General features: G+C 38.5%; 1 protein-coding gene across 1 annotated transcript; it reads right to left on the reverse strand.

Annotated features, from left to right (window-relative positions):
- Positions 1-1,040: 1,040 nt before the first annotated feature.
- On the reverse strand, positions 1,041-10,487 carry LOC149303278 (poly(A) polymerase gamma-like). Its single transcript, XM_089481412.1, is given in 22 exon segments — positions 1,041-1,139; positions 1,381-1,437; positions 1,596-1,667; positions 1,776-2,005; positions 2,207-2,262; positions 2,408-2,616; positions 2,747-2,868; positions 3,290-3,399; positions 3,970-4,089; positions 4,356-4,409; positions 4,644-4,728; positions 5,456-5,576; positions 5,660-5,732; positions 5,826-5,964; positions 6,062-6,151; positions 6,239-6,350; positions 6,595-6,648; positions 7,389-7,498; positions 7,582-7,663; positions 8,352-8,418; positions 8,698-8,856; positions 10,471-10,487. Coding segments are annotated over 22 exon segments (2,238 nt in total).
- Between the last annotated feature and the right edge of the window lie 270 nt (positions 10,488-10,757).

Below are 10,757 nucleotides of genomic sequence, written 5' to 3' on the forward strand. Positions count from 1 at the left end.
ACTTTTTTTTTTGAAAAAGGTGGAAATTTATATTGCATACAAAACAGCAGAAGTGTATGAATTGTGTGTTACATGCTCTGTATTATAATAAAAAAAAAATCCTTGACATAATTGAAGCACTTAAAACGTATTGCTTTCAAGCCATGTTCTAAATTCCTGAGTTTTTGGAGTATGCGGCGGCACAGGCAGCAGTTATGTGGCTTTTCTTCGGTCACTTACAGTAGACGGGGGCAGGACGACAGAGCACGGTTTCTGTTTACCTACTTGGTGCAGATATATATCCCCCTTCCCCAGCAGTATCTGGTGCCAAGTTTTTCGGTTCTGCTTGCAGCAAAAGACCAGGGAATACTTAAAAATGTAATTTAAATCTAAGCGTGCTAATGAACAAAGCAAATTTAAATATTTGTTGGGGAAAGGGGTGGTTAATGAGGGACTCATCATGCTAATTTTTCTTGCAGGCCTCCACAGGAGGCAGCTCAGAATTAAGTTTTCTGGGTGGGAAGGAAAACTATTGCACAAAAACTTAAGCCCATCAAGGCTCAAGAAGCAAAAGGTTCCTGCAGTGTAGTCTGTCGCAGGAACTTACATATAAGCCTAACAAACACTGGGTTAGTTTGCACAACGCATTTTATCTATACCAGTTAGGTGGACAGAAACTATTACATGATAACAAACACTTCATTAACAAAAACATACATAAAATAAATACTTTTTTTTTCATTTTTAGCTATTTTTCACAGGTATCAAATAGAGGAATTGAAATAACATTTTTAACACTGTACAAGGGTCAAATGTTTGGTGTTTTTTTGTTTTTTTATATATTTAACAAAGTGTAAACTGGCAAACTCTAAAAAAAAAAAAGCTACTTAAAAATATGTATTCTAGTTTGGCAGTGTACACAACTGGAAAATAAATTCAACAATTAGTTTGATACAGCACCATGTTTGAAACGTAGACAGTTCATGAGCCATAATATTTTTTAGATCACCTAACATAGCAGATTATTGCTTCCCGTGTCGCAGCCCGAGTATAAACTGTAGTTACCGGTTTAGAGTTAGCCTAATAGAGTTTTTAATGACTCTGATGTTACTGGTTGGCACTGGTGAAGAAGCATCTGGAAGTTCTTTACTGGGTAGTCGCTATAAAACAAACCACAATGGTCAGTAACATTCTTATAGCTCTAAAATAACTACAGAAATCATAGATTTCAAAACCTTTCAGAAAAAAAAAAAAAAGCCAAGTTTGTCTTTAAGAACATATTTTGTTGAGTTTATAACCAGTGCCTAAAAACAGATTTTTTAAGTAATTACTTGGCAATTTATCCTATGGCCCTTGAGTGGAAACTCAGCAATGCAAATATAAAAAGTCTATAGATCATACCTGTGATCTACATCTCTCAATAGTGGGGATAGGCATAGGCTCAACAATAATCCTTTCCTAAGAAGAGAGAAAACATCTGTTATGCAAGAAAACCCAACTTTAATCAGACATTGCTGTAGGAATGCAAACTGAGCAGTTTCCATTTGAAATGGGGAACACTAAAAACATACAACAAATGAAGTGCCAGTAAACTAAGGGTCAGGTTTAATACTTACCACAGCTTGCCTGATTGTTTCCTCCTCTTTAGGACATGGCTCTATTAATGCAGAATCTGCTAATCCCATATCCTAGAAAAAGGGAAAAGTTTCCATATATTTAAATGATTCTCAGATTTTGGTAAAGTCAATGTTCCTATTTAACAATACTGGTGCAAGTGCAGAGTTAAGTATACAAACCTTTTCAGCATCCTTAATTCTTTTTGAAGAACCCTCCAAACAAGGTGGATGAGTCCTTTTGGCGGCAGCACTTTTTGGGCTCAAGTTCACTAGTCCGTTCTGGGGAGGTTGCTCCTGAGAATGCTTTGGGGGTGATTGATGACGTGGAACAACATTCAGTCCTACTACTGTTGGAATGCTGCAGCCAGATGAATGGACGCCCTCTTTCATGGCCACAGCAGACTTGGACTCTGAAGGAGAAATACATAGAAAATAAAACCGAATTAAAAAAGTAACAGGGAAAAAACGAAACATGGAATTAAGACCAGCCACCTTTTAGTGGTTTGTGGAATATACCATGCAAGGTATTGGGACAGCCCCAACCAAAAAAAAAAAAAGCGCAACTTAATTTGCCGTTTACTCAGTCTGACCCTTTAGGTTAGGATGCTTACTTGACACTATAACCGGAATTGAGAATCCTTGGGCGACTTCTGAAGGTGCATCCACGCTCTGGGAGCACGGAAACAGAGATGACGAAATTTCCTCTGGTATGGCTTGGCTGGAGAAAAGAAAAAAAAAAAAATCCTCAGGTAGCTGCACAGATAATAGACTTCCTATTTTAATTTCATCTACACAAGCTCAGAGAGGGAAACATAAATGAATGGCGCTGGTTAGGAGCTCTTTACCTTTGTGATGGAGGTAGAGTAGGACTTTCAGATTTGGAATTCTGATGACATGAAGTAGGAGATTGACACGGTGTGCCTGTGTCTGTATCTCTAGAGCTGTCCAAGTAATTTCCATCTAAAGATGATCTTTTGGAGGATAATCCAGAAGCTGATCTGCTAATATCTGGCACACTTTGCTACAACAAAAAGAAATGTACGTAATCGGTCAGATTTAATACAAATGTCATTACCATGGTGGACATCAGTACTGTGTCTACGCAGGCGGCTAGGTTAGAAGTAGAGCAGGGATTTACTCTATTATAGTACCTTTTTCCTTTTGTGCAGCATTTCGACAGGAAGGTAGTAATGGAGTTGCTTCTTCCTAACATGGGTTGCTTCAATCTTCATTCCCTTCTTTAGCATGTTAATGTTATTTGCTTGTCTGTATACTAGAATTCATAGGCAAATCAACAAAGTTGTGCATTAAATTCCTTACGAGCATAAAAACATACAAATTCAATAAACACATGAAAAACTAAAACGCATATACTTTGTGGCTCTAGCTAACCATCTTCGCTGCACATTACGAAGAGTCTATAACAGCAAGAAGGGCAAAACTAGTCATGTGTAATGCATCCCTATGATAAGAAATACTTGGGCAACTCAAGCAGTATGGGATCGCTCAAACGGAACAGCTCAGTAAAAGCTTACGCTAAATTAAAAGGCAAAACACCCAATTACCTTCAAAGTAAAATACAAATGTTGAATATATATGGTGTCACTTATTAACCTATAAGCATTACGAAGCCAAGATCACTATGAATAAGTCTGCTCCCTCTTGCTATGGGCAAAATTAAATAGACAACTCACCTGTGTCAGTGAATGACTGTATATCATGGGTTAAATCAATATTAACACTTTCAGCGTTCTCCACCTTCTTAAAATGAATTCCAAGGAACCACATTGACATATATTCATTACTGGAAAAAAGACGCCAAAAACCTTAAGGAAAAAAAAACAAAAAAAACCCTTGCCTCACAGATAACCTGCTAAACAAGCAGTCAGATTATATTTGCCATTTGTCTTGCTTCTAATTAAAACTGCAATGTGATATCACATCATGGCATTGCTTGTCTAGGGTTGGTTTTGCCAAAAGCAAACTTGCCGTTTAAAAATAGACTGACCAGGTGTTAAACATATACATTGTTATATCAAAATGGAGAAATTAGCACACCATTATCAGCCTTAAAATAAGCAATCTGGCAGTCACAATTCAGTGCTGTGAAAACCTGAGCAGCGGAGGGAGAAAAAAAAAAATAAAAAATTTAAAAAAAAAAATTCACTAAGCGGACAAACTCAGGAAGCAATTCTACTGATGCCTGTTAATAGAACAAATGTCAAAAATCCCTTAAACTGAAACTCCAGAAAGCAGAGATAAGGTCTTGCAAGCACCGCCTACTTCAAGAACCAGAAAACGATTAGTACCCATTTCCTAATGCTTTAAGAAAACTCAGACATTAAAAAAAAACAAAAAAAAAAACAAAACTTACTCTTTGCAAAGCTCTTTATTCCCAGGGAAAGACTGAGGGTTTATATGGGCAAGTGTAATGAACTCATTTCTTTCCAAGTTCCCAACAAGCACTCGAATTTTTGATTCAACCAAGCCGACCCTAAAAAGCAAAATATCAATGCATTATGGCACTTTGTTGATTACATGTAGCCTAGGTAAAGAGCTGCAATGCAACACTTACAAGGTAACAGAACAAATTCCGTATTGAAGATTCAAAACATCAGACCTTCAACTTTTAGACGGATGCGCGATTGATCAATAAGAACCAATCAACTTGCATTCAGACAGCGAACTGCAACGCGGACACATAACAGTCCCATAATTTAAAGTTAAAGCTAATAACGGGTTTCAAGTTAGCAGACATACCATTCGAGGTGATGCTCTTCTGTACATGCGCTTGCAGTTAAGACAATATAATGCCTGAAAGAGAATACATTTTTGCGTGTTAACATCTGTTTAATATTTTGATTAATAATAAAAATTAAAAAAAACACTTCTGAATACCAAAACCCTAGTATTATCTTATGTATCAACCCTAACCAGACAACTAGAACCATGTTAATTTTATTGTAAATACTCCATAGAGGTTAATAATTAAAAATGCAGGAAATAGGGTAGCCGGTCAAAAGCCTTAAATCCATTACAATTACTTACTTGTATTTCTGAAAAAAGTTTGGAGGTTCAAAAAGTTTTGACCAATCTGCCTTTCCAAGAAGAATTTCATCAGTGACTGTCAGACCTTTAAACATAACGGAAGAAACATTACAAACAGTGATACTTAATTTATTCCACTTGTAAATATGCCTTTTAAAGATCTGAAAGTAAAATTCAACCAGCTCTAGTACTTAAATTCAGGAAAGCAAGTCAAACCTCAAGTCTAACAATATACAAAAAGCATTTCCATTTAATACACAGATTTCAACCTGTGATCTTGACTGGGGTTTCCACTATAACAGAGCTAAGAATGCATCACATTAACTGAAATTTTATATTGTACTGTTAAGGTACTCCTTTAAATCCCAGAGGTCACCCAGATCATAAACTAAAAAAAAATCATTGGATATTGATTCACCAATCAATTGCCCTTTACAAGTGGTGTTATAAAATAAAAATTAATATTTTCTTTTCAACCTAGTAAATGGTTATCTGCACAAAGATTATGGCAACTACAGTCTCACCAATCATGTGGCACCCACCACAATTGGGTCACTGGCTGATAAGGAATCCACCCCCCCCTACATAATTGTGCAAAGTTTTACCTGTATATTATACCCAAGAGTTTACTTTAGGTTTTCTGACTTCTGTATATTGTGCAATTACTCTAATTTTCTCTTTCATAAATATCAAACTACAATTTTCAAAAATTGTATTTTCTAAAAATATGTTTTGTTCCTATAATGCATTGGTAAATTGGTAGCATAACGTTATTAAGCATTTGCATCTAATCACAGGAACTTTGGGATTACCTTGCTTAAACTCCTCTACCATAATTGCACGTGTGGATGTAGAAGCATTGTACGTGGAGTTTTGTTGAGGATATGCAGGAGTTATTATTGGCATTAAGTGATAGCGGTCAGATGGGTTCACCTGAAAGAATATTGAGGTTTATGTAAAATATGGCATAAAGTTTGAAGAAAAAAAAATAAAAATGCATATGCGTTGATACATACCCTTGGATCCCACACTGGTAAATTCAGATTACTCTCTTCTGGCTGTTTTAGCAACACAGGATTAGGCCATTCCCTAGATCAAACAAAACCAGCAGTGAGCACGAAAGCGTTACAGAAATGAGACCAATAATCAGTGTTATTTTAGTGAATGCTATACTCAACTCACCATTTTGAAAATACCAAGAAGAACTTGTGCACAAGTGTAGATGGCACAGCATTTGGGTACAACTGACATGTTCTGGCAACCAGCATGGCCCAAGAGACCCCGCCAAGAAATCCCAACACATTTGAGTAAATCCCACGCCCTTTAGAAATGGGAGAGAGAAAAAAAAAAAAATAATAATTGCTGAGAACTTAAGATGAAGGAAATACATTTTTGTCAAGTAATTTAAGTGAACTCACTTTTTGCCCACAGTTTTATAGCTCTGAGGGTTAACCTGAAATTTTCTTTGTTGGGTACTAAATGGAGAATTTCATCTGTGACTCTGCATCCTGTAACCATATTTAACAAAAAATAAATAAATGTTAGGGCTCCACGTAAGTAATGCCAAGCATGCACAAAATGACGATAGACATTACCATTTAAGCTCCTTATACATCTTATATCCAAGTTTTTCAAACCCGAATCATCACGTAAATCCAAATTGTCTGGAATGCACTGTAAAGGCAGTCTGGCAAACACTAAATCGATCTAAAAAACAAAAACAAAAAACAAAAAAAATAACTGTCATAAGAGCACCAAACTAATACAGTTAACACCCTAGTCAAGTTTCTTTTCAAAATGAAAATCACAGAAAATAGACAATACGCATCGCAATTTGTAAAATGATATACAAATATATACACAGAGCTAATTAAAATCAAACCCACTTTAACACCAGCAAACGAATGAGAACATAATGCACTTTGGCCTTAATACACACTGTGAAACAAACCTCAATATTAAGGAATTCAAATTTAATAACTGGAACAAAGGCATCTTCCACAGCCTAAAGAAGGAAAAGATAAAAATCAGTTTACAAATATAGATCTTCATTTGGGAACTAACAAGTTTTAAGCCTTGATGTTGTATTAATGCTAAATTATGTTTAGATGTATATGGGTTACTCTAATCGGACCCAGAATCGTTCCTACATACACTATATAGATTGCTGGGTGTCTTCACTGAACCATGCCTACACAACTTCCACCACTATTACGTGTGACATTTTTGCACCGCTCTCACAGCACAGTGCTATGGCTTAAGGTGTTTGCAGACTTCAGAGGTCGTTATATATACATCTTTAATGATTTGTTTAAGGGAGATCCTTTTCCACCCCTTTTTGCTGATCGCAGTATGTGCAATGAGTGGCGAATGGTAAAAGCAGGATCTTCATTCCTGCAGTGCCAGTGTTTGAATGCCCATACTATCCTGTGAACACCAACGATCTCCCAGAATGACTGCACTAGGTGTAATGCTGGCTATTGCTGACAGAAGGCTCTGACGCCCAACAGCTAGTTGTGGGCCGTAGGTCCTGCACTATAACACGTGTTTGCAGACAAAACCCCCAAAATATTTTAATACAATAAACAGCCAAGGTTGTAAGTCTAAACATATTTTGGTTTTTTTTAGTAGTGAACATTGTGTTTATAAAAAGTTTAATTTGTGTAACTGGAGTATTACCAAACTACTAATTTCTGTCTTCAGAACTACCTTAACGATCAGCACAACAAAACTCATAAAACATACCCTTAAATTTTTAATGCCCTCTTGATGCTTTAACTTCTCGGCAAAGGACTGAAAAAAATCCGCGCGTTCAACATGTCGCGGTGCAACACACAATGCGTCGATATCGGCTCCTAGTAAAGAAACTCCTGTTAGTGTCAACCTGCACAATACCAGAAACTACACTATACAGAACAAAGGAAGGGCAATGTCAAACCTTTTGTGTGCACCCCAAGCCTGTAGGAGCCAAATGTGAAGATTTTGCCACCGGCTGCCGATATGATGGTAGGAGGAAGACTCTAACAAAAAAAAAAAATAAAAAAAAATATAGCACACAAGGTCCCATGTTACATAATACAGCATACAGGAGTTTACCAAGACATACATATATATATACATATATACACACACACACATACATACACACACAGTTTAAATACTGTCACTAAATTCAACATGACACATTAATTTAACTTTGAGTTGTGAGATAAATGACTTGTTCTGTCACTCTTGCGCATTGTACAGCACTACAGCGTAGGATGGTGTGACATAGTATCAATAAATAAAGATGACCCATCGGGCTGATGTGCCGATGGCAAAAACAGATCACTGCTGCGTGGCTAGACATAAAAGGAAAGTTACTGGAGGCACATGAATGCACCCTTATTACCTGCACATGCAAAAGCACAAACACCTGCCTTATGTGACAGGTGAAAGAACAAGCAGTTTTTTTCTGGCGGCAAAAAACCCCCCCCAAAAAAAACCTGCTCAGGATTCACTAAAATCAGATCGATTTACTGGAAAGACTACTTGACATGACCACGAAGATACTGAGACACCAGCTGTCAGTCAAGGTTATTATCTAGGTTATCATCTATGTTTATTGCTGTATCGACAACACATGCCTCTGATTTCAAAGCGTTCAAGGAAACCATAGGTAACTACCACAGAAAATGAAATGCTTCGGCACATTAACAGTGCACCAACCTTGCATTCTCCAAGTTCTGCAATCCATTCTTTCACCATATTGTTCAGTTTACCCAACACAACTAACCTATGGGGGAAGACAGGGAGATCATCAGTATTCAAACAATTCCACAACCAGAGAAGAGAACTGGCACAGGGTCCTGCTTATAAAAGTCTACAAGTCAGAACTTTGGTAATTGACGTAGGATAGGAGAAGGTGAAGCATTAGTTTAATTATTGGTAAGATGAAGAATGTGTATGCGGAGTGAAAAATATACCACTCCCTCATCTGGTGAAAACAGTGGAATGAGAGTAGAAGCAAGAACAATGAGACACTAAAAACAAACAGGTAAGAGAAGGCACCAACCTATGACTGAGTTCCTCATCATCTTCAAACACACCAAAGGGTCTCATGGCCTCTATGAGCTTCTGGGTGTAAATATGATCAATATCTTTGGGGCCAGCCCAACTAATCGCTGAGGTGATGCCATAATGTTTCTGGGGCTGGACATCTAGCACGCCACTCCTGTAAAGTATAGAAGATGAATGTTACCTCACCTGTTCTGCCAAATGCAGTTATATATCTTTTCACACAGGTTTCTTAAAAGAGCATACTACCAACTAAAGGACGCTTTCGAAATGCTCCTCAAACGTTTCACGCAAGAATATAATAATCACGGATCACACTACCCATAAGACCCAAACATGTTATTTCAGAGTGTAGAGAAAAGCATACAAGGTCCAGAAAAAAAAACAAAGTCTCAGGTCAAAGCTCTGATTTATTTGGGATCAAAGCCGTTTAATGTGGACTCATGTTCACTATGACAGCCAATAACACCAACCACAACACTCAAGTCTCAAAGCAAACTTTTTATTAAAGGTTGTCTTTGCAGAAAGATTTGTGTTGGTTGCAGAATAGAGCTGCACTAATATGCAGTTCACATGTAAGTGTTTAGGCAAATTAATTACAGGAGATTGTGTAACTTTAAAAGTAAACTCCAGCCATCATATGCACTGTGATCAGGAGGCAGGCTGTGTGGATCTGAATGCCTGACGAAGACGTGGGGCAGATCCCATCAAGCCTAGATTGACAGACCCTCCTGGGTCTCTACTGCTCTCTTCAGCCCTTATATGCCCAGTATAGCCCATATAGCCATCTTCAGCTCTTATACGCCAAAGGGAATAGCTTTCCAACAGTGAAGGTGTACTAGCACCTGTGATCCTGGCACTTGGTGACAGGGGAAGCCAGATCTCTGCGCGGCACTGTCCTAACGAGGCCACATTTTTAACATCCGTACTTTGATGTGCATTCATCCTTGGCGAATCTGGGCCAGTAGACGGTTCCTTTAAGGGTCATGGTGTAAAGGTCAGTTTTACTTTTACATTTGTAATAGAAAAGGGAGTTTATGCATTGACCTGCAAACAATTACTGGTTATATAAAAGGCATTAAAACCCAAGGAGGTATGTGGGTAATAAACTGGTTTTCCCATCACCATAGCAACCAATGGAACATTTAAATACGCCAGGACAACACATTGTGCAATCCTGCATCACTTTACTAAATGATGACCGACTGAAAGGAATCAACCTTCCCAAGAGGCTTTGGGACAGACACCAATAGCCATTTTGTGGCAGATCACAAAACTGCTGCAGAGGGTTTGCTAATGAAAGAAGGCAGACTGCAGACGATAGCGATCTACAGTATGCTCTCCATTCACTTGGCATTTAAGCGTCAGAAGCACACACTTTACCGACTTAATATGCACCTTGCTTCATCAAAATGAAAGGGCCGGTATGCAACCCAACTTCCGGGTCACATCCCAACTGCGACGGCGGGGTGCCGCTGGGGCCATCCAACAAGAGCATATAAAAAATAAATCTCACGACAAAATCCTGCCTTAAAACACAAGGTATCTGAGAAACCGAGACTTAAAGCAGAGGGACATGTGTCAGAAGCCACCTGGCGGGGTCACGTGAGGTGAAAGCCAAGTTGCGAAAGTCACTAAAGCAGTTGTTTTGATAGCTCTCCGAGGTTTTAAGCACAAACAGCTTTAGAAAGGGGTCGACTCGGGTTACTACAGCAGTAAATGCGCTCACTAAGACATCTGAGAGGAAACACAGCTATGGAAGTTAACTCACGAAAACATCTCTCGCATGGCTCACGACTTCAGCTCAAAAACCTCAGACGGACTCAACAAATCGTTTCCGAACCGTCCACGTCCCAAAAACGAGACGGCAAAGTGACCATCCAATACGCCGCCAAGCAGGCCAACGCTTCTCATTTATAACATCAAAACGCGCCCAACATGGCGGCCTCCGCCGCCACAATCACCGGTAGATCCAAATGACTCCCAGCATTCCCAGCGCCTAAACTCAGAGGCGGGGCCATAGGCAATCATGCTGAGAGCATTCTAGCGGTACTCTAG

This window comes from Sceloporus occidentalis, unplaced genomic scaffold, assembly GCF_023333645.1.
Source record: "Sceloporus occidentalis isolate IW3139 unplaced genomic scaffold, rSceOcc1.0.p SCAF_15, whole genome shotgun sequence".
In the NCBI taxonomy this organism is placed as follows: domain Eukaryota; kingdom Metazoa; phylum Chordata; class Lepidosauria; order Squamata; family Phrynosomatidae; genus Sceloporus; species Sceloporus occidentalis.